The 23543-nt window shown below is 60.2% G+C and overlaps 1 protein-coding gene across 4 annotated transcripts in view; it reads left to right on the forward strand.

Annotated features, from left to right (window-relative positions):
- CHD5 (chromodomain helicase DNA binding protein 5) overlaps nucleotides 1-23543 on the forward strand; it is a 65735-nt gene that overhangs the window by 11681 nt on the left and 30511 nt on the right. For 2 of the 4 annotated variants that reach the window (XM_082469350.1, XM_082469351.1), the window contains exons 3-15: nucleotides 6352-6531; nucleotides 8934-9052; nucleotides 9643-9881; nucleotides 11803-11927; nucleotides 13183-13306; nucleotides 13919-14085; nucleotides 14266-14487; nucleotides 16596-16802; nucleotides 17019-17230; nucleotides 19779-19910; nucleotides 19996-20104; nucleotides 21256-21447; nucleotides 21535-21735. In XM_082469350.1, coding sequence (XP_082325476.1) covers nucleotides 6352-6531; nucleotides 8934-9052; nucleotides 9643-9881; nucleotides 11803-11927; nucleotides 13183-13306; nucleotides 13919-14085; nucleotides 14266-14487; nucleotides 16596-16802; nucleotides 17019-17230; nucleotides 19779-19910; nucleotides 19996-20104; nucleotides 21256-21447; nucleotides 21535-21735 — 2229 coding nt within the window. Of the gene's footprint in view, nucleotides 1-5594; nucleotides 5981-6351; nucleotides 6532-8933; nucleotides 9053-9642; nucleotides 9882-11802; nucleotides 11928-13182; nucleotides 13307-13918; nucleotides 14488-16595; nucleotides 16803-17018; nucleotides 17231-19778; nucleotides 19911-19995; nucleotides 20105-21255; nucleotides 21448-21534; nucleotides 21736-23543 lie in introns of those variants that run through there. The other 2 variants (XM_082469352.1, XM_082469349.1) reach the window with 2 other exon arrangements.

The raw sequence follows: 23543 nt of genomic DNA on the forward strand, positions 1-23543 counted from the left end.
TGTGCACCTTGCTTTACAGATGAGGCTCAGAGATGAACTTGCCAGGGTCACAGCAACACAGCTGAGATCTGGCCCTGGGGATGTCCAGCTGCCCCCTGCCCCCCAGCCTGGTCCTCCCCTGGCCCACCTGCTCCGAGGGGAAGCGCTGTTGGTCCTCTGGCCTTCTCTCCTCCCCTGCCCAGAGGAGACCCACCTGGCCTGGCCTCACAGGGGAGGCGGTGGGGGAGGTGTTATCGCCCTCGGTGGCCCCGGGACAGAGTAGCAGTGTGTGCGGGGGCCCTGCTGGGATGTTCTGACGTGGCCTCAAAGGCCACTGTGGGCCTCTGGCTTGTCCCCTGCAAGGCTTTGTGCGGAGGGGGCCGTGGTATGACTTAACTCTGGAGGGTCCCCAAACAGGCTGCGGGGGCGGGAGGGAGGAGACTCCTGAGGACAAAGGGCTCAGGATGGTGGGCAGGCGATGGGTGGCGGACTTTCTTCCCCACGTCTCCCCAGGCCACTGCCCACACCTGTCTGAGCCTTGCTTCTGTGTCTGTAGCAAGGGGAGCATCGCCTATGCACACCCCCCTGCATGTTTGGGGGCAAATCAGATATGGGCCAACAGGGCGTCTTCACGTGAGAGGTGCCACGGGGAAGGCCAGTGGCCCTTGGGGGCATCCAGGGTGTCAGCCTGCAAGCGTCTGGAGGGCAGGGCCGGCCCTGGGCAGTGCCCCGGGTCCCCATAGTGGTTAGCTCCGGGCTGGCCTGCCTGGAGCTCAGGGACTGGGGCAGGGAGGTGTCAGCCCCACCTCCTCCAGCTGGAACCACGCAGGTACGTCCGGCCTGTGTTCCCTGGTGAGCTTGGGGTCAGCATTTCTCACCAGGTCCGCCCCCCTGTTCGGCTCTCCTGGCTCCCGGGAAGGGCCTCCTTAGGACAGCTGCCCTGTCCAGGCTCCTGGCCAAAGCTGCCCCGGAGCCTCTCCCTGCCCGCTTGCGGCCACACCCGGCTGTTCCTCTCCTCTGGCGCGCATAGACGACCCTTTCTCCCCGCAGAGGGACCCTGAGCCTCCTCCGAGCCCAGCACTGCCCCTGTCCGATGCCACCCTCCATCTCTGCTGCCCCTCAGCTTTGTCCTCACTGCCTGGGCTCCTGGCATCCTTCCAGGATTGACAGGTCTATCCCCTCCCGGGACACCCCACCCCTAACCCCGCGGCTGGTACGTGGGCTGCACGTGGGAAGGTTTGTGAGCTGCAGCTTTCTGTCTCCGTTACCCAGGAGGGGCAGTGGAGGCAGGAGAGGGGAAGGGGGGACCCATGCCTGGAGGCTCCTCCCACACCCCCGAGGGAGGTGCTGTGGACCGGGTCCCCCTGCTGTGGGGAGGGGGCTCCGAATGCCCTGCTGCAGCTCCCCCCAGCCCCTCCCGCACCCTGGCCCGCAGGTCTGTCTTTGTTGGGGGCAGAGGTTAGATGGCTCAGGGCTGGCGGGGCCCTGGGGTGCAGGGGCCGACTTCCCGGTTGAAGCTCTGAAATCTTGCTCTGTTGCAGCCACTGCTGTCAGCCCTCAGACCCGATGCTCTGTGGCTGCGGGGTGGAGGTAGATCCTAGGGTCCTGGGGCGTCCCGCACAAGCACCTTCTCCCCAGCTCCTCAGCGATTTCTCTCCCTCTCCCTAAGCTTCTTTCTTGGGAACTGGGAGGGAGGCTAGGCCAAGGCGGGCAGTTCCACCTGGTCCTTGGTCTGCCCAGTTCCCAAATGCCGATGAAGGACCATCAGGGCTGCCACGGGTTGCCCCGCCTCCCCCCCTCCCAGCCCCAGGCTGGGCTGGGCTTTCTCTTGCCCTGCCGGCTACAGGGTGCAGCAAGACCCTCCCCTCTGCCCTGCTTACGAAGGAGGCAGGAGGTGGGCAGTGTCTGGACAGCAGGGAGGCGGGGGGAGTTTGGCCAGGGGAGGTGGGGGCCAGTGGTCTCCGAGGCCAGGGGGGCTGGTGCTTGCCTCCCACATGCCTGATCACCCCGCTCACCCAGGTCTCCTGTCTCCTTCCTCTGGCCCTACGGGACACGGGGTTTGGTTCTCGTCTCTGAGCCCGTCTCTCACTGCTGTGGCTTGAGCATGGCCTCTGTGCCGTATGCATCTCTTGCTACCTCTTCCTGGGTCTCCCTTGCCCTCCTTCTCACTTCTCTGCATTTCTTCTCCGCCCACCTCTTTTTCCTCCCCCCCTCCCTTCCTCTCTCCTCCTCTCCTCCATTCCACTCTCCCTCCCCTCACTTCCTCTCCCTCTCTCCTTCCTCTCTCTACTGAGATGCAATTTTTGGATCTCAAAGGACATGGAGGCCAGGGTAGACTGGAGGGCCCCGCAGATGACCGGGCAGTGCCAGCCAGGCCCCCAAGGTGGCCCTCGGGCCACTGCTGCCCCCTCCCCAGCATTGCTGAGAGCCTGGCTTGGCAGCTGTCAGATGTCAACAGTCTGAGCATGCTGCAGCCAGAGAGCAAGATCCTGGCCGCCATGTGCACACTGCCCGCCCGCCCGCCTGCAGACCCCGGTCCTCAGTACGTGGGGAGGGGAGTGTCACCCCTTTTCTCCTTTTCATCTCCAACCAGGTGGCCCCAACACAAGGCTCTGGGTGGAGGGAGCAGAGGGCCCCCGGTGGTGGAACCCATGTAGCAGCAGGTTTTTTGGGGGTGGGGTGGAGGGACAGGCAGCAAGTCGTGAATTCTGATTTACATAAAATAACCGGGGCTTCGGCCGGAACCTGAGCATATGTAGATGAAGCTCCTTGTCAGACCCAGCGCAGGAGGGAGAAATGATTTCAACCTGTGCTGCAGCGGTTACCATAGCAACCAATTATTCAGTGCTAAATTATAACTGTTTATAACACTCGTGAATAGGAAGGCTCATATTTCATTCTTTCTTTTTCCCTCTCAGTCTTGAAGGACCCCAAATTGAGAATGACCAACTCTCTGAGTCCTTCCTTTTGAGTTTAAATGCCTGCTTTTTAGAGAGATGCGGTGTGTGCTGAGAGCTGGGCGTAGAGGGAAGGGAGAGAGAGATGGGAGGCCTGGATCGAAAGACATCTGCAGAGCTGGGGGAGGAAGGGTGGGCATGGACTGCCCACTCGGGGCCCCCAGGGCCTGCACGGGTGGCATGCCGTGCCTTCAGTGGGCCTGGGGCTCAGGGCAGAGGCCCCTCCTCCCTACCCGCAGTTCCTCGCACACCCAGCCCGGGCGCAGGATTTAAGGCAGCTTTGCAGATGGCTTCTGTTGGGACTCCAAGTTCACTTAGATTCTTCTACCATCCAGGGCATCCGCTACAGTCCTGCCTGGGGCTGCTGCAGCCCAGAGGACAGCATCAGGGTCACGGCCCCGACTGGTCCTGGTGTTCAGAGCCCACAGTGTGGCTCGGGGCTCAGGTTGGTCCAGGGCTTTATTAGGGCATTTTTGCTCTGTGCCTGTGTCTCCCCCCCTGAATGTGGCTTGGCCCGCACTCTCCTTTTTGCCACTGGCTGACCTGCATCCCTCCGGGTCCTGCCGATGGGTCACTCCTCTTCGAGTTGTTTTCAGAATCACTCGCTGCCCTTCCACTTGCCCCTTTCTCTGCAAGGGAAGAGTTTGGAAAAACAAAACACGGGAAAAAGGAGGCCCTGGTCTAGATGTGTCTAGATGTGCCCTGGTCTAGATGTGTCTGGATACAGAGAGACGCTGTGGATACAGACTGATTGTACCATCGGGAAACCCATCTCCAAAGACCTGTCCTGCACCCCGCCCTCCACCAGCCTCCCAGGTGGGCAGGGGGGCTTGGACGAGATCAGGGTGCAGGCGGGGGAAGAAGGCAGGGCAGAGAGGGGATCAGGGAATGGGCGGGGAGTCGGAGAATTGAGGAATCTGAGTCTTCTCAGGGCAGGGAGAGGTCTGCTCCTTCCCTGAAACGAGGGGCTGCCATCATTGTCACCCCCCGTGGGCCGCTGGGGCGCTGACTGTCCTGCTGTAGCTCCGGCTCATTCCTCGAGAAGGAACTTTGCCCTCCTGCTCCCCCACTTAGCCTCGGAGTGGGGCCTTCTGCCAGACCTGCTCCCCCCCCGCCCCCCCCCACCCCGCCCACTGTGCACACACCGACAGGGCGTCCGCTGGAGGTGCCTTCCCCACCTCCCTCCCTCCCTCCCTTCCTCCCTCCCTCCCGCTCCCTTTGGGCTCTGCGTTCAGAGCTGTGCTGGCCACTCCCCGCCTCTCCTGCACTTGGGATGTGGCGTGCAGGCTCCCCAGCAGATACTCAGGGCACCTCCCCCTCAGGTGCGGCCACAGTAGCCCCTTCTGTTGGCGTCCTGTTGCCCGTCTGCACTGCAATTGTTGCCCAGCTGCAGGCACTGTCCATGCACTTGGCTTTAGTCCAGCCCCGATTTGCAGAAACGAGGGGGGATGAGGCTCGTTGTGTCCTCCGGTTTGTGGTCCTGGCTGCATCTTCAGCTTCCGAGCAGAGTTGGGGGCATCATGGGTACTTGGGACTCTCCTACTTCAAAATGCTTAAGCCCTTCTCTCTCACATGATCTCCTTTGTTCCTCTCACCGCCCTGTATGGCATCCCCATTTCACAGATGAGGAGGCTGAGGTCAGGATGCTGCAGTGACTTGCCCAATTCCTGACTAGCAAGGGTCAGAGCTCCGAGACAGTCTCTGTCCTGCAGCCTCCCCGGGGAGCCCCCGGACCCACCGTGGGTCCTCCTGTCTCTTCCCTGGTCTGGTTCGTGGGGTCCCCAGGGCAGCTGAGGGCCAGCCCCATGCCCCTCCCTCGGCGGGCCCCACAGCCTCTGTCCACGGTGCTGAAGCTTGTGGCGGTTTCCTCCTCCCATCCTTACCTGTGCGGGGGTGTGGCTGGGATTGAGCCTGTCTCTCAGGTCTATCGAAGGGTACTCTTTACAAGCTGGCCAAACTCTACATCCTCGGGGGAAATGGACATCCCTGTCTGACCCCTGCCTCCCCAGAGGACCGAGGCAGGGCTGGGAGCTGTGGCCATGAGCCCTGGGAACGGGATCGCGTGCAAGGCTGTCCTGCCCTGGGCGGGCTCTGGCAGCAGCCAGGACCGGCGCGCTGCCCCTGGAGCCCGGTGTGGCCGACCGAGTCAGTATTCCGGGAAACACTTGGGTTCCGGAAAGGCCCAGAGGCCCTGCTGCCTGCCAGCCACCAGCCAGCACACTGACTCAGCAGCTTAATGGGCATAAAAGGTTTGGGAGCCGGGAGCCGGCGGTAGGGAGAGAGCGAGCTGAGCAGCAGGAGAGTCAGGAAGTGCAGGGACCCCACGGGTGCGTCCTTTCCCAGCTGTATCTCAGCAAGAGCCTCCCTCCTGGGAAAAGACTCTCCACTCCACAGTGCGGCTGGAAAGGGCAGAGCGGGCTGGGGGCCTCCCAAGACAGATGCACGGCCCTTGCTGCCCTCCTTCTTCTCTGCCCTTCCCTCCCCTCCCCCCTTCCTTCCTCTCCCTCCTCCCCTCCTTCCTCCTCCCTCTCCACCTCCTCTTTTCCTCCCTCCCTCATTGCTCTTTCCAGAGCTCACATCCTTCATTTCTCCAGTTCTTTCTTCATCTCTTCCGTGCCTCTCTTTGCTCACATTGCAGCATCCGTGCCTGGCCTCTCCTGCAGACCCAGGCCGGGAGGGGCCTAATCTGCCTGCTTGCCTCTTGAAAAGCCCCACATACACAGCCTTCTCAGCTTTCTCGCAGGGGCAGTGCCTTTCTGAAGGGGAGGCTCTGTCTGTAAACACCCTTATCTCCATATAAATGGGCCATTTTCTGCCTGTACGGAGGGAAACTAAATCAAGGAAACCAAGCTTAAGAGCTGCCTAAATTACTTTGTCTCATATTGAGATGAAGCAGCCAGGGTGCGGGCGGTGGGGAAAGTGGGCTTGTGCCTTAGCAGCGTCCGGAGAGCGCACAGGCAGATGAAACTGGGATGTGGGCCCTGTGTTAATCATAGGTTTCACTTGACACACAGACTCCATAGGATGCAAAGATACACAGAGAGGTGAGGAGCTGGGAGCCGGGGCGGAAGTTGGGGGCTCTTCTCCCGCGTGGACGGCATTTTGGTTTTTGGCTCTGGGCATCACCTCCTCTCTACGAGCGCCTGGGTCCAAGTGCCATTGCTGACACGCGTTACAGTCCCAAAGTCCATAGAAACCTGAAACAGGGCCGTCCAAGCGGGCTGTGCTGAGCTTGCCTGGTGGGGGCGCGTGTCTTCACCCGAGGCCTCGACTCACCTGCACAGCACCATTTGTCACCAACCAGTCACTGGGGACAAGACCCTTACCCCGTGCTGGCTCAGGGCAGCCCCTCTGCCTGGGACTCTGCATTTTCTTTGGGCCCCTGTTGTCCTCACCGTCTACCGTTCTCTTCCAGGGGAGCAATGACGAGCTGCCGGAAGATGAAGAGGATCTGGAAGAGAAGTCGGACAGTGAGGGCAGTGACTACTCCCCAAATAAAAAGAAGAAGAAAAAACTCAAGGACAAGAAGGAGAAAAAAGCCAAGCGAAAAAAGAAAGATGACGACGAGGACGACAACGATGACGGATGCCTCAAGGTAACCCTGAGGCCGGGCTGGGGGACAGCTGCTTGGGCGGGCTGAGCCTCCTGCTGTCAGCTCCCTGCCTTCTGACCCGGGAGCGCCTGTGGGAAGAGGGCCAGAGCATCCTTTCCCACGAAGGGCCGTCGGGGCGGATGGGTCTGTGGGTGTGAGTGCACGCGCGTGAAGGTTGGACACAACTTGGTGAGGAAGACTTGTAGCCACGAGTCTCGGAGACACATTAGAAGTAACAGTGGATGACATTTAGGAGTTTGGGGAAGAAGTCGTGCGGCCTCTTGCTGATGTACTGTCCGCTGTCTTGCCCATCTTGAGCGGTCAGCTGCTTCTGAGGAGAGCGATGGTCTGAACTCAAGTTTGGTGTCAGGAAACTCTTGGTCGGAGCAGTCTGGGAAAATAAAACAAATGGAGCTTTTGCTAAGAAGAAGTGGCTGGACAGCTCCACTTATGGTGGAAGGGGGCCTTAGTTAGCACGTGTTCCGAAATTCATCCCACGTGGGCACCCAGGAGAGTGTCCCAGGGAGCGAGAGTCAGGGAAGCTATAGCGATGGGCCTGCAGCTCTCCCCTGGGAAAAGCCTCTTCCTGGTGAATGTGGGGCATGATGTGGCCCCTGGAATGTCAAGGCCGCTCCTTGCGGGGGCTCCACGGGGGTGGGGGGAGGGGCTCTGGGTCTCTGGGTCCTGGGTCTCTGGGTCGGGCAGCGGCAGATGACAGATGACAGCACCTCACCCGGGAACCTCCTGTTGCCTTCGATCTTTGACGAGGCTCAGTTTCGGCTGGCCGTGGATTTGAAGATAAGTGCTCCGTAAATGTTAGTACAGTGGCTGCTGGGTGAGGCAGAGGTGGTGACTATCAACGACTGAAGTTGGGAAGTGCCGGCGGTGTCCCGACACCCAGAGGGAGCTCATTAGTTGGCAGGTGTGTTATGAGTCACCTGTGACTGATGACGGCTGAGAAGCTGACAGATTTGGAAGATGAACTTACAGGAGTGATTCAGGGTCGTCCTGTCATAATGTCATCGCTCACTTGCTGCTCTGCTTCGTGGTGGGAACCTCCAGGACTGGCTGTGTGTCAGGAGCAGGTTGGCCGAGGGAGGGGGTCCCACGTGGGAACACCCCTGAGCTGCCACAGAGAACAGGAGGCCAGGAAGCGGGTCCCTTGGGGCCGAGGGGGGCCGTGTGTTCTGCCCGGGTGGCCTTCCCTTGCTGGAGCAGACAGCCCAACTCTGAGGGGCTTAGGCAGTAAAAGGGGTCTGTTGGATCAGCAGCCCTAAGAGTTGAGAGGCAAGGGGGCTTCCAGCTAGGGGGACCCAGTGGTGTCATCCAAGGCCCTGTTTCTTTGCCTTTGGAGGGTCAGCTTTGGGTTCAGGCCAGGCACCCTCGTGGCTGGGAATGTGTGTAGCAGGAGTGCAGGGCTTCGTGGACACCCCCTGCCCCATCCAGCAGGAGGGAAAGCTGGCTTGTGTCCTAGCTGTCCGCACAGGAGACCCAGGGGTGCCCCTGCCTGGACCGGTTGAGTCACATGCCCACCTGGATCAGTGACTGTGGCCTGGGATGGCGTGTGCTGATTGGTGGAATGGATCAGTGGGTGGGGCTGGCACAGCTCAGGGCTGCCTGGAGCAAATGGGAAATCGGGGTGAGGGCCCTGTTCCAAGCACCTGTGCTAACTCCTTCCCTCCTGTGAGGCAGGCGCCGTTATCCCCATTTTACGGATGGGGAAACTGAGGCATAGAGAGGTGAAGTAGCTTGTCCACCTCTCACTGCTAGTATGTGGCAGAGCCAGGACTGGAGCCTGCATCTGTCCAGCAGGTTCCAATCTCATAGCCAGCACCACCGCCCACCCCTCCCTTCCCAGCCATCCGGGGTCTGCTTTGTGACCTGACGCCTGGGCTGGCTGGCTGTGTGCCCTTGGGAACTCGCGCACCTCCCTGGGCTTCAGTGCCCCATCTGGAGAGTGAAGCAGGAGCCGAGGGACCCTCTCTGGGCTCTGCCCCGAGCTGGGCCACTGCCCTGACCAGGGCACACCTTCCTGGTCCCAGAACCCGCAGTGGCCTGTCCTTTCACGAGGTCCAAGTGTGACTGTACTAGGTGATTTCCTGGGGCGGACAGAGTGAGTCCTGTTATTATTCCTGCCCTGGCTTCCCTCCAAACCCCCACATTAACCCCCCAGGCGTGTGGCCCGCGCCCCATCATGAGCTGGCATCTGGGCCATTCCCACTGATCAAGGGGCTGGCGGCCTGAGATGCTGTAGGATGTTTTCAGTAGTGGGTGAGAACTGCTTTTGTTAAGTTGCTGACATAATCCCCCTGCTTTTCCGAGGCACCCTGGGTGGGGCCCTGGTGGGGGTGCAGGGTAGAGGGACCCCCCACCTCTCATCCCACCTCCGGCCCGTGTGTCTGTAGGAACCCAAGTCCTCGGGGCAGCTCATGGCCGAGTGGGGCCTGGACGACGTGGATTACCTGTTCTCGGAGGCCGACTATCACACGCTGACCAACTACAAGGCCTTCAGCCAGTTCCTCAGGTGGGCCTCGGGGCCACCATGCCTGGGCATCCACGGAGACTGCCCTCGAGGCCTGCCTCCCCCGGGGGCACCAAGGGGGGCGGCCAGAGGGACAGGGCCCCGGGCTCCTGGGGTGGGTTGCCAGGCTGACCTTGACCCTGGGCAGAGCTGGCAGGAGGGGCAGGACCCTTCCATCTCAACAGGTGGTCCTGCTTTCCCTCGCTGGTCCTACCCCCAGGGATGGCGACCCCAGTCATTCCCAGGGGTCTTAAGCCCCCGTGGCCACACTTAGCTCTAAAAGAAATGGGACTGGCCCCCCAGGGTCCTGCTGCTGTAGGCCCCTGCCTCCGGCCCCTCGGGTCTTACAGGGTCTGAAAACCCAATTAGAAGATCACCCGCCACGCAAACAGGGAATCAGGAGCCTTGGGGGTGGACTGCTGTCTCTGTCTTGGTCCTCTTCCCTGCCCTCCTTTCTGCCCGGTTTCCCCAGTTTGCTGCATATCCCAGGTGTGGGACCTGGGAGAAGAAGGGTGGGCCCTGCGGGGGGTCACATGGGGGTCTCATCCCCTCCATGGGGCTGTCCTCACCCTCCTGCCTCTCCCCCCACGCAGGCCACTCATCGCCAAGAAGAACCCGAAGATCCCCATGTCCAAAATGATGACCGTCCTGGGCGCCAAGTGGCGGGAGTTCAGCGCCAACAACCCCTTTAAGGGCAGCTCGGCGGCGGCAGCCGCAGCGGCAGTGGCCGCGGCCGTGGAGACAGTCACCATCGCGCCTCCGCTGGCCATCAGCCCCCAGCAGGCACCCCAGCCTGTGCCCGTCCGCAAGGCCAAGACCAAGGAGGGCAAGGGTAAGGCTGCACCCAGTCCTGCTGGCAGAGGGCCCCCAGGCCCTACAGTCTGGGACAGCCGGGCCGGTCTCTGTCAAGGACCCAGTGCCTTGGTTGACCTTGGACCCACCCACCCTTCCTCAGCTGTGTTGTGGCATCTGTCCTGCCTCTCTCTTGGGGCTGGTGGCGAAGTGGAGGAGGTGGTGGGCTCAGAGCTTTGGGAGTTTCCCCAGGCGTGGAGGAGGGGACAGAGGTGTGGCCCGTGCTGCTGGGAGTTAGGGGGCTCCTGGGTTTGAGGCTGCACCATTCCCAGGGGGAAGGGGTCCCAAGGTGACCCGTGGATCGCTCTCTTCTGAGCACCCGGCCCTCGGGGTAACGGGTGTACATGGGCGTGGACGGGGCCGCTTTCCCAGGGAGGCCAGGAAGGAGGTCCAGATACAAAATCAGACTCTGTGGTGGTGTCTGGGTGGGGAGAATAGGGACAGCAGAGGCTCTCTGCAACTTGAAGTTCTAGGGGAGGGACCTTTCTTCCCCAGATGGAGGATTTATGGCCCCACTGGGAGTAGGGACATTGATCTCCCCGGGGCTCTGAGTGATGGTGTCGCCTGCAGCTCATCTTCCTGGGTGCCCTGACCTGGTTTTTTTTTTTTTTTGGCTGCGTTGGGTCTTCGTTGCTGCGTGCGGGCTTTCTCTCGTTGCGGCGAGCGGGGGCTACTCTTCGTTGCGGTGTGCGGGCTTCTCGTTGCAGTGGCTTCTCTTGTTGTGGAGCACGGGCTCTAGGTGTGCGGGCTTCAGTTGTTGTGGCATGCGGGCTCAGTAGTTGTGGCGCGTGGGCTCTAGAGCGCAGGCTCAGTAGTTGTGGCGCACGGGCTTAGTGGCTCCACGGCATGTGGGATCTTCCCGGACCAGGGCTCAAACCCATGTCCCCTGCATTGGCAGGCGGATTCTTAACCACTGCGCCACCAAGGAAGTCCCCTGACCTGGATTTTGATGGGGGGGCAGAGTGGACACTGGGGACCCCTTGTTTCCGCCCTAAGGAGCTTTGGTTTCTGGGATGATGCCTCCCTTTACCAGGTCCCACAGGGGCCCCGGTGGGTGAGTGACGCGGGCTTTAGAGACTGCTCCCGCTCAACTCCCTCGCTGTCTGCCCAGCCAGCCTTCTTTCTCATTTCCTCTCGGGCTCCAGCTGCTGAGCTATCGATTCCCTGAGCTGCCTAGTCAGAGCCTGAAAAATTGAAATAGATTTTCCGTGGCGCCACTGAGGTTACAGCTGGGCTCCCAGACCCAGCTCTGTGTGTGTGATGTGGGTGGCGGAGGGCCTGGGGCGAGGCCACCTGCCTTTAGGCCCCCACTTTCCCTGCTCGGCCTGGTGGGAGAGGCTGCTGGGGGGTCATTACTCCCCAGGTGACTAATTGTCCTGTGACCAGTTCCATAAAAACAACCTCACCCCTGCTGGCCACCTGGGAGCCAGCATTTCCTGGGGATGATTGGCAGAGGTGGGGGCGGTCTTGAGTGGTGCCGGTGTGGGGTATGGCAGGCAACCCGGAGGCTGGCTGCTGGGGAAAGGGCTTCCTGCCCTAGCACATCCCTCCAGGGCCTAGGTATGGTCCGCAGGTGGGTGGGTGTGCCCTAAGTGGCCCCGGGGGCTGGGGGCTCCACTGGGGACAGCTCCTTTTGGGGAGAGGGCTGGGACAGGGCTGTTCCCAAGATGGCAGCGCAGCGGCCAGAGCAGGGACTGGGCCAGGTTATTCTCTGGCTTCCCCTTCTGCTGTGCAACTTTGGTGAGGACGTCCTCTTTCTGAGCCTCAGTCTTCTCACCTGAGAAGGGGCAACGGCAGAAACCATCCTTTCCTTAAAGCGGGTTCTCATGAGGCCGAGTGAAAGCACGGCGGTGAGTGAGTGAGCCGTGGCGGGCGCTGGTTATTCCACCCGTGCTTTTCAGGGCCTGGAGTGAGGAAGAAGATCAAAGGCTCCAAGGATGTGAAGAAAAAGGGCAAAGGGAGAAAGGTGGCCGGGCTCAAGTTCCGCTTCGGAGGGGTTGGCAGCAAGAGGAAGAAAGGCTCCTCGGTGAGTGTGAGTGTGAGTGTGTGTGTGCGTGCGTGTGTGTGTAACAGGCAAAGGCTGGGTGACGTGGAAAGCAGGGCTATCAGTTTATTCTCCTGAACCAGGCAGGGGGCAGGTCTTGTACACACCATCCCCCTGCCCCCGCCCCGGACTCTCCCATTCTACATTCAGGCCTGCTGGGCCTGTTTCTCCACCTGACTGGTGAGGGGCTCAGCCTGGATCCTTCCAAGGGCCCCTGTAGCTTGGACTCTGGGTGGGTAGCTCTCCTGCCCACCTTGCTGAGCTGGGGGCTCAGTCCCGGCTCCTTCCGCCCCAGCTGCCTCTCCATCTGGGCAGCAGGCGGGAGAGTCCTGGGGGGTGCCTGGACGCCCAGATGTGCTGGGAGGGCAGGCCCCAGGAAGGTGGCATGTAGGCAGGATAGGGCTGGGCTGGAGCCCTGCGCCTCCCTTGCCCTTCCAGGGCCAGCTCTGTCACCAGGTTTGGAATGACCCTAAGTCCGTGTCTGAGCCTTTGAGCCCTCTTTCTCCGGGGGTGGAGGCATTCACCCCACTCCTGCCCCTACAGGGCACCTGTTTCCCTCACCTGACCCAGCCCTGCAGAGGGGCAGAGATGGAAGCCATCTCTTTGTTCCTTCGTAGGGGCAAGTGAAAGGTCTCAAGTTTAGCTGCTGTGGAGGGGAGCACGGAGCAGCAGGCATGGTCCAGCCCAGAGCTGGTGGTCCAGCTCAGCTTAGCTTTTGAGCACATACTAATGTGCTAGGTCCTCTGCTCCACCACGGTGGGTCCTGCTCTGGAGCTACTCACAGTCTGGAAGGGTTTGGGCATGTGCACTGGGAGAGAGCCAATGACAGGCAGATGGGACACGTTGGACCTGGCACAAGGCTGTGCAACAGGTCTCATTAGGGAGAGATCTGGGAAGGCTCCTTGGGGGAGGTGTCCTTAGGGCTTCCCCTTGAGGGATGTGTAGGAGTTTGGCAGGGTGGAGGGCAGGGCCTGGGAGAGTTCTGGAGGTGGAGAGTGTGGGGAGGGTCTGAGGGCTGGAGAGCAGGGCTTGGGGAGGGTGGAAGGCCATCAGGCTGGACCGGTGGGCTGAGGGTTTTCTAGCTGGGTGGAGGGACGAGATGAACCAGAGATAGACAGCACTGTGCCTCTGGAGCCTCCACTGTGCCCTGCCCCACCCCCGCCCCAGGCCTGCGAAGCCTGGAGATGAGCCCCCAGGGCTGGCTCTGGGCTCACAGGGCCCTCCCCTGCACCCACAGAGCGAGGAGGAGGAGCGGGAGGAGTCGGACTTCGACAGCGCCAGCATCCACAGCTCTTCCGTGCGCTCTGAGTGTTCTGCCCTGCTGGGGAGGAAGAGCAAGAGGAGGCGCCAGAAGAAGAGAAGTAAGACTCCTGTCTGCAGGGTTCCCGTGGCCACCACGGTGGATGTGGGCGTGCAGAGCCCCCTCGGGGAGCGGAGAAGGGCACCCTCAGGCCTCAGCAGGCAGCTCCCCTGTGCTTCCTCAGCCACCCTGGCCTCTGTGGTTAGGAGAGGGGGTCCTGTCCAAGTGAGTCTGCATACGTTAGGGACCCGTGATGTGAGCCACCCCAGGGCATTTGCACTGGCAGAGGGGGGCACAGGAGAAGGAGTTGCTTCTTAACCTCATCCACCCTCTACCCATGTATCCCCTCACCCCCATTCCCCTACCCATCCTCGTTCCCTCTCTCTATCCTCGTTCCCTCCCTCCCTTGCCTTTATTCATCCAGCCATTCATCTTTCTGTGCATTCACCCATCGTTCTTCTTTCCTTCCTCCTCCCTCCTTCCCTTCCTTCTTTCCTTTTATCCATCTCTTCACCCCTTTGCTCTTTCAGTCATCCTGTTGACCCTGTCTGTCCATCCACCATCCAGCATCTATCGAGTGCCTAGTATGTGCCAGGGCAGCCTGGCGTGGAGATTGCTTGTGCACTGGGAGTGGGAACAAGGCCCTCCATGACTGCCTCTGCCCCCTCCCCAGTTGATGACGGTGACGGCTATGAGACGGACCACCAGGACTACTGTGAGGTGTGCCAGCAGGGTGGGGAGATCATCCTGTGCGACACCTGCCCGAGGGCCTACCACCTCGTCTGCCTGGACCCAGAGCTGGAGAAAGCTCCCGAGGGCAAGTGGAGCTGTCCCCACTGTGTAAGCCCTTGGCAGGCGCGCGCCGGGGCGGGGCTTTTGCCTGTGCCTGGCTTCCGGACTCCTGCACGGTCTTCTGGGGCAGAACATGGGGAAGTGCGAGTGGGGGGGGAGGGAGTCGCTCCCTGGTGGGGGGGGGGGGTCCTGGTCCAGGGTGCCTCCACCTGGACTCCCCCCCTCCAGGAGAAGGAGGGGATCCAGTGGGAGCCGAAGGACGACGACGACGACGAGGAGGAGGGCGGCTGCGAGGAGGAGGAGGACGACCACATGGAGTTCTGCCGCGTGTGCAAGGACGGCGGCGAGCTGCTCTGCTGCGACGCCTGCCCCTCCTCCTACCACCTGCACTGCCTCAACCCACCGCTGCCCGAGATCCCAAACGGTGAATGGCTCTGCCCGCGCTGTACTGTGAGTGTTACGCCGGCCCGCGCCGAACGCCCCACCCCCGGCAAGGCCCCGCCCATCATGACCAGGCCCCTCCCCCGGCAAGGCGCCGCGCACAAAGGTCACACCCACCGAGGCCCCGCCCCAGCAGGCCCTGTCCACCAAGGCCCCGCCTCCGCCGGCCCAGGCCACGCCCACCACGCCCATCGCCATGCTGCTCCAGGCCTCACCTACGAAGGCCCCGCCTGGCTCTCCACCTACCAAGGCCTCTACCCGCCCCTTCCCATCCAGGACACGCCCCACGAGTACCCGCCCCCGCCCCCCCCCCCCACCCCCGTCCCCGCCGGGGCTCAGTCAAGCCCCTCCCATCCGCCCCGAGTCCCGCCCACCGCCTCACCCAGGCCAGCTCTGCTTCGCCATCCCCTTCACACTTTCTGGAAACAGCCGCTATGGGAAGAGAAAAGCGGTGGTGATAAACCCGCCACCGCCCACCATAGCCACCGTTTACTGGGCATCCCTCTAACGCTTACTGAGTTTTCCAGTACCAGGCCTTTTGTTATTCCCATTTTTAGATGAGAAAACTGAGGCTCGGAGAGGTAAAGTGACTTGCCCAAGGCCACACAAGGCTGAACTGTCCTCTCAGACTCAGCCTGGACCTGGCTCTTGTCCCAGGGCTGGGGGTGGCGAGAGGGTAGGAGGCCTGTGGGGCTGGGGCCTCCGGTTCTGCGGGGAGAGGAGAGCACGCTCCGTCCCTCCCCCCGTTCACTGTAGGCGATTGAAGGCCACCATGCTCCGAGTTGTCCCCAGCCCTCCCCCCATTCACTGTAGGCGATTGAAGGCCACCATGCTCCGAGTTGTCCCCAGCCCTCCCCCCATTCACTGTAGGCGATTGAAGGCCACCATGCTCCGAGTTGTCCCCAGCCCACCCCCCATTCACTGTAGGCGATTGAAGGCCACCATGCTCCGAGTTGTCCCCAGCCCTCCCCCCATTCACTGTAGGCGATTGAAGGCCACCATGCTCCGAGTTGTCCCCAGCCCTCCCCCCATTCACTGTAGGCGATTGAAGGCCACCATGCTCCGAGTTGTCCCCAGCCCTCCCCCCATTCACTGTAGGCGATTGAAGGCCACCATGCTCCGAGTTGTCCCCAGCCCACCCCCCATTCACTGTAGGCGATTGAAGGCCACCATGCTCCGAGTTGTCCCCAGCCCTCCCCCCATTCACTGTAGGCGATTGAAGGCCACCATGCTCCGAGTTGTCCCCAGCCCTCCCCCCATTCACTGTAGGCGATTGAAGGCCACCATGCTCCGAGTTGTCCCCAGCCCTCCCCCCATTCACTGTAGGCGATTGAAGGCCACCATGCTCCGAGTTGTCCCCAGCCCTCCCCCCATTCACTGTAGGCGATTGAAGGCCACCATGCTCCGAGTTGTCCCCAGCCCTCCCCCCATTCACTGTAGGCGATTGAAGGCCACCATGCTCCGAGTTGTCCCCAGCCCTCCCCCCATTCACTGTAGGCGATTGAAGGCCACCATGCTCCGAGTTGTCCCCAGCCCTCCCCCCATTCACTGTAGGCGATTGAAGGCCACCATGCTCCGAGTTGTCCCCAGCCCACCCCCCATTCACTGTAGGCGATTGAAGGCCACCATGCTCCGAGTTGTCCCCAGCCCACCCCCCATTCACTGTAGGCGATTGAAGGCCACCATGCTCCGAGTTGTCCCCAGCCCTCCCCCCATTCACTGTAGGCGTTTGAAGGCCACCATGCTCCGAGTTGTCCCCAGCCCACCCCCCATTCACTGTAGGCGATTGAAGGCCACCATGCTCCGAGTTGTCCCCAGCCCACCCCCAGTGCTGGGTCCCCCACCCTCTGGATCCTGGGCTGTGCCGTGCCAGCCCTCGGTTACCTGTGTGCATATGGGCTTCCGTTATGCGTGTTTATGTGTGTGTGCACGCGTGTGTGTGCAGACCTGTATCGCCTCATCAGCGTGCACGGCATGGGTGGTCTCCTGAGGACAGAGTGGTGTCTTGGAGTCACCGTGGTGCTGTCTGACGTGGAGCAGTACAGCTTGTTGGAGGGAGCCTTGGGGTGGGGCCCTGCAGCTAAGCCCTGAACTTGGGAACCCTCCTCTGTCCACAGTGTCCCCCGCTGAAGGGCAAAGTCCAGCGGATCCTGCATTGGAGGTGGACAGAGCCCCCAGCCCCCTTCATGGTGGGACTGCCGGGGTCCGACGTAGAGCCTGGCGTTCCACCACCCAAGCCCCTAGAGGGCATCCCGGAGAGAGAGTTCTTTGTCAAGTGGGCTGGGCTCTCCTACTGGCACTGCTCCTGGGTGAAGGAGCTACAGGTGAGGCACCTGGGCAGGTGCGGCTGTGCTCAGGACCTAAACGCCCCGGCCAGCTCCCTGAGTGAGGGGCATTGTTGGGAGTTGGGGAGGGGGAGGCGGAAGGTGAGGACTGTCCTGCTTGGGACCCAGGCTGGGGGCTGGGGGAGCTGGGTTGGGGGACATGGGGGGGGTCACGGCCCACGTCCCTCCTGTAACCTCTGTCCCCTTCGCGAGCAGCTGGAGCTCTACCACACGGTGATGTATCGCAACTACCAAAGAAAGAACGACATGGACGAGCCACCGCCCTTTGACTACGGCTCTGGCGACGAGGATGGCAAGAGCGAGAAGAGGAAGAGCAAGGACCCCCTCTACGCCAAGATGGAGGAGCGCTTCTACCGCTACGGCATCAAGCCCGAGTGGATGGTGGTCCACCGCATCCTGAACCACAGGTGTGTGCTCGGCGGGCGGGGCCCTGAGCCTCGCCGGAGGTGGCGCCTGCAGGTCTGGGACACGCCGGCCCCTTCAGCCTGCTAAATGGGCTCAGGACCACGTGCGGGTGTGGTAGGGGAAGGGGCCCCGCTGTCGGCGATTTGACGGTCCAGCTGGAGGGGTCCTCATGCACCTGGGTACATGCATGCACGCATGTTTACACTTGCATGTGCACGCATGTCCCTCTCGTGGTAGGAGAGCAGCTCCTAAGTCATATGTCTAAAGGGGCCACTTGACGAACGGCCAGTGGAAGTTGTAGATGGGACACTTGGGGGGTCGGGACCGTTGTTGTGCTCCTGGGTGTCTGCTGACGTCAGTGCTTGATACCTGCCGGAAGGTCCTGGGCACCAGGGTGGGCCTGAGCTGTGGGCTGAGTACATGCTTGCTGCTCCTTTATAACACGGCTAACACCACCGAGCGCCATCTACCGAGAGGTAGGCGTTTTATTTCCGCCTTCGTGTTTATGGATGCCAGCACGGTTAAGTCACTTGCCCAGAGTCACACAGCCAAGAGGCAGGGGTGCTGGGATTGGAACCCATGCTTTTCTGATGGCAGGACTTGCTTTCTTAGCCACTGTTCCAAACTCCAGTGCCCCTGCAACAGCTCTTTGTTGAGCAGTGTGAAATTGCCCAGGTGACAGTGGTCAGAGGCTGCAGAGGCCAGACGCAGAGACCAAGGCAGGAGCCCCCCCCGGACTCCAAGAGTTTGGCTTTGGTTTGGTGGGGAGGTGGGAGCTCTTGCTCATTCTTTTTTTTTTTTTAAATTAATTAATTGATTAATTTTATTTATTGTTGGCTGCATGGGGTCTTTGTTGTTGCGCGTGGGCTTTCTCTAGTTGCTGTGAGCGGGGGCTGCTCTTCGTTGTGGTGCGCGGGCTTCTCATCGCGGTGGCTTCTCTTGTTGCGGAGCACGGGCTCTAGGTGCGCGGGCTTCAGTAGTTGTGGCACACGGGCTCAGTAGTTGTGGCGCACGGGCTTAGTTGCTCCGTGGCAGGTGGGATCTTCCCGGACCAGGGCTCGAACCTGTGTCCCCTGCGTTGGCAGGTGGATTCTTAACCACTGCGCCACTAGGGAAGTCTCTCTTGCTCATTCTTGAGCTCGGGCGCTTGAGAACCGGCGGTGGCTGATAGGTGGGCTTAGGGTGGGGCCCATGGAGGCTCTGCCTCCGGGGGACTTGGGATCCAGCAGACCACAGGCGTCCTGAAGGCAGGAGTTGGGTAGAGCAGAGTTTAAGAACCTGATCCTGTCACTCGGATTTCAACCCTGGCTCCCATTTTCCGGGCTCTGTGCTTCTGTGTTTCTCATGTGAAATGGGATAATGAGAGTACCCACCCCACAGGGCTGCCGCGGGGGTTCAAGGAGTGTGCCAGCGCCTGGTAGCATGGCCGTCAGGAAGATGGGCCAGGGGAATTTGAAAAAGTACCCCCTTGACTATGAAATGCCTCCTCTTCCCATCCCCAGCCCTCACTGTGACCTGAGCCCCCCGTTGAACTGATCCACAATTTTTTTACCTGTGTTAAATTGTATGTTCAAAACAAAAGTGGCAAGTTTTCTCCCTGCCTTCAAAGCGGGGTAGGTGAATTTCCTCCAGTTGTATTACCTGAATGGAGTCTGAGTAATAACCAATCATTTATTGAAAAAAAAAAAAAAAATCCATCGGTTTCCATGGTGACTGGAGATTGGTCTCTCTGTCCGTGGCCCCCAGGCTAGCCGTGGCACCCCCGGCCCTGCAGCGCTGCCCCGGCTCGGTTGCCCAGTGCACTCAGGTTGGGTGGGAGGCCCCAGGACCCTCCCAGGAGCCATATTCAAGCTGCAGTGCAAGGTGCTTCTCTGCAACAACCCCTCTGGGCTGCTGGCTGGGCCATCAGGTCCCCTGTGTCCCCGGGGGTCTTTGGGAGAGGGCATCCCACCTGCAAGAATTACATTCGTTTCTACTTTGCAGGGATTGGCCCCAGACCGGGATGGGCACCCCTCCAGTCCTTGGGAGGTTTTTTCTTTTTTTCTTTTTGGCCACTCCGTGTGGCATGCGGGATCTTAGTTCCCCGACCAGGGATGGAACCCGGGCCCCCTGCAGTGGAAGCTCGGAGTCTTAACCACTGGACCGCCAGGGAAGTCCCTCTTTGGGAGTTTTTAAGCGAGAAAACAAAGGTCTGTGGTCAGGGGAGAACCATCTGACTCAGAAATCGAGAATTCCAGGGGAATCTTCATGACTGAATGGGATTCACGGCCACCGAGGATGGAGGACGCTGGTTCTGTGCTCCCCCATTAGCGTGGCCTCGCAGATGTCCCTCTGCTCTGCCACTCGACCCGTGCCCTCCTCCCTCCCTCTCACTAGCTGTGTGGCCTCGGCCAAGCTGCCTCACCTCTCTGGAGTCCCTGCCTGGTGCTGCCCTCCTGGCTGGGGCTCCCAGGGGACCGCGGGGGTGAGAGGCTTTGCATCCTGTGAGGTGCCCTCCGTGGACTCTTGCCCGGGTGACCCGCCCTCCTCCATCTGTTTACCGTGTTGCAGCTTCGACAAAAAGGGGGATGTGCATTACCTGATCAAGTGGAAAGACCTGCCCTACGACCAGTGCACCTGGGAGATTGACGACATTGACATCCCCTACTACGACAACCTGAAGCAGGCCTACTGGGGCCACAGGTGGGCCACGGTGGGGCCCCCGGGCGGGGCCTCCCGCCCCCCACCGGCCTGAGCTCTGCTCTCATCATCCCGTGCTCCTTCCCAGGGAGCTGATGCTGGGGGAGGACGCCAGGCTGCCCAAGAGGCTGGTCAAGAAGGGCAAGAAGCTGAAGGACGACAAACAGGAGAAGCCCCCGGACACGCCCATTGTGGATGTGAGCGGGGTGGGGGCCCCGGGGTGGGGTTGCCAGGGCCTCCACCTAGGCTTGGCCGTGGAGGAGGGTATGGTCTCCGGAGGTCTCTGGAGAACTCGTACTGCGGGTCTATGCACACAGAGCCGCACCTGCGCAGGAGGGGGCTCTGCGGCTCAGTCAGGGACAAGGGTGACGGGACCCAGCCCTTCCCCGCAGGGGAGGGCTCACACCCTGGAGTCTGGGTCCCCCAGCCTCATGCAGAGCGGCAGCTCCTGGGGGACAGAGCGATTTGAAGGGTGGGTCACCAGTGCACAGACTGTGGAGCAGATAGTCTCTACTCAGCGCAGCTCACGAAATTGCATTCCTTTCGTTGAGCTAATTCCAAGCACTTAAATCAAAAAGTGTGTCTCTTACCTCAGGAACATAACTGCTGATTTGCTAATTACACACCATTCTTATCTGTTCACGGGGAGGAGACCCACAACTTGCCCCGGAGCTTTGATCCCATCTGGGAGTGGAAGGTTGACTGTTATTCATTTAGCAAACTTCTCTGGGGTGTCTGCTAGCACCTGGCCCTGGGCTGGCCCTGGGGGAACAAGGCTCTGCCCCCTGTTTCACGAAGTGCTCATCTTCCAAGGGCCCATGGCGGGTACACACAGAAATGGGAGTTCAGCTTGAGACTGGGGGATGCCAGGGAAAGGTGAATGGGTCTGATACATTAGGAGGACTTCATGGGGGCGGTGGCCCCAAGCTGCAGGATAAAAGGTGATGTTCGGGATCAGGCACCCTGGGCATGCATCCAACAAATGTTGCCTAAGTGCTCACTGTGTCCTGGTCACTGTATGGGACTCAGAGGAACAGGTCACCAGTATGGTGACCGCAAGCTGAGCTTAAAGTCAGAGAATCCAACACTTGGGAAACTGCCCTGATAGGAGAAGTATAGGGTCGACAAGGGAGGACTTGGTGGGAACACCTAAGCCAGGCCAGGAGTCAGGGAGGACTTCCTGGAGGAAGAGGCATTCCAGCTGTGACCTGAAGGATGAATAAGTTAGCAGGGATGAGAGGAGTGGGAAGAGTACTCCAGTCATAAGGAACTGCGTGTGCAAAGGCCTGGGGGGTGGGCCCTGGTGGCCCAGGATCCAGAGTACGTCTGAACCTCTGCCTCCTTGCAGCCCACGGTCAAGTTTGACAAGCAGCCGTGGTACATCGACTCCACGGGCGGCACACTGCACCCGTACCAGCTGGAGGGCCTTAACTGGCTGCGCTTTTCCTGGGCCCAGGGCACCGACACCATCCTGGCCGATGAGATGGGTCTGGGCAAGACAGTGCAGACCATCGTCTTCCTCTACTCCCTGTACAAGGAGGTTTGAGGCCCAGGCTGGGCGGCTGGGGAGGGGTAGCCGGTGCTGGCTGTGGGCCAGCAGCCTCAGCGCGTCCGTCTCCCTCCCCAGGGCCACTCCAAGGGGCCCTACCTGGTCAGTGCGCCCCTGTCCACCATCATCAACTGGGAACGTGAGTTTGAGATGTGGGCGCCCGACTTCTACGTGGTCACCTACACGGGGGACAAGGAGAGCCGCTCTGTGATCCGGGAGAACGAATTTTCGTTTGAGGACAACGCCATTCGGAGTGGGAAGAAGGTGTTCCGGATGAAGGTGAGCACTCCTTACCCCGGGGACCCTGCACAGGCGCCCAGTCTGCCCTGGGGGCCGCAGGGGCCCTGCAGTCCATCTGGGGTCTCTTCTCTTGGGCCCTGGTGGAGGCAGTGGCTGGCACAGAGCTGCTCTTGAGGCAGAGTTACCTGCTGTATGCATGTCCTGGGGCAAAGAACCATAAACGGGGTGGCGGTGGGGCTGAAAACAGCAACAGAATTTATCCTCTCACCATTCTGGAGGCCAGGAGTTCGAGATCCAGCTGTCGGCAGGGTCCTGCTCCCTCTGAAGCTCTGGGGGGAGGACCCTTCCGCGCCTCTTCCAGCATCTGGTGGCTGCAGGCGTTCCTTGGTTTGCAGCTGTATCACTTGGGTTTCTACCTCTGTTGTCAGGTGGCCGTCTCCCCTGTGTGTCTGTGTCTCCTTCTCTTATAAAGACACCCACCCTAATCCAGGATGACCTCATTTTAACTAATTACACCTGCAAAGACCCTAGCTCCAAAAAAGGTCATATTCTGATGTTTTGGGTGGACCTGGATCTTGAGGGGACACGATTCAACCCAGTTCACCAGCTGTGTGACCTCTGGCAAGTCACTTAGCCTCTCTGTGCTTCAGAATCTTCTCAGCAAAATGGAGATAACAGACCCAGTCTAGAGTTGTGGAGGGTTGAATGAATAGGCACTAGGCAGGGCCGCTCAGACTTCCCTGTGCCCCCGGGTCAGCAGGGGTCTTGTTGAAGGGCAGGTTCTGATCCAGCAGCTCTGGGGTGGGGTCTGACAGAGTCCCGGATGATGTGCACGCTTCTGGTTCTCAGGCTGCACTCTGAGAATCGAGGACACAAAGCAGTACTTCCTGCGCCTGGCACGCGGGGGCACTCAGGCAGTCTTGGCGCTCTCACGCGCTACCTGCAGTGCTGGGGGCTGGCGGATCACCTCCAGCCTCCCCAGGGTTCCTCACCTCGGCTTTCTCCATCGTCTGGGGATAGTCGTGGCCCCAGGAGATGCTCAGTAACTATTTGTGTGGGTTTGTTTTTTTTGGCTGCACCGCGCGGCTTGTGGGAATCTTAGTTCCCCGACCAGAGATTGAACCCCGGGCTATGGCAGTGAAAGCGCTGAGTCCTAACTACTGAACCGCCAGGGAATTCTCAATAACTATTTGTTGAATGAGGGAATGACTCAGTGATTCCAGAGGGATGGGCCTGGGGGCCTATCAGTCACAGAAACAACTTCTGAGCTCACCCCGGGGTCCTGCGATGGGCTGGGTGCTTTGCTCACTCAGCTTTTTAATTTATTTTATTTTTTAAAATTGTGGGAAAATACACATAACTTAAAGTTTATCATCTTAACCATTTTTACAAGTACAGTTTGTGGACATCAAGTACATTTATACTGTCGTGCAGCCATCACTCCCATCATCTCCAGAGCTCCTCATCTTGTAAAACTGAAACTCTGTCCCCATTAAACACTAACTTCCACCAGCCCCTGGCAACCTCCTACTTTTGGTCTCTGAATTTGATTATTCTTGGTACTTCATGTAAGTGGAATCGTACAGTATTTGTCCTTTTGTGTCTGGCTCATTTCACTCAGCACGCTGTAGCATGTGTCCGGATTTCTTTCCTTTTTAAGACTGGATTACATTCCATCATGTGAATAGACCACCTTTTGTTTATCCATTCATCTGCCCATGGACACTTGAGTGTTTCTACCTTTTGGTTCTTGTGAATAATGCTATGAACATAGGTGTGCAGAAATATTCATTCAAGTCCCTCCTTTGACTTCTTCTGGGTCTATACCCAGAATTGGAATTGCTGGA

This window comes from Balaenoptera physalus, assembly GCF_965194825.1.
Source record: "Balaenoptera physalus genome assembly, chromosome: 1".
NCBI lineage: Eukaryota > Metazoa > Chordata > Mammalia > Artiodactyla > Balaenopteridae > Balaenoptera > Balaenoptera physalus.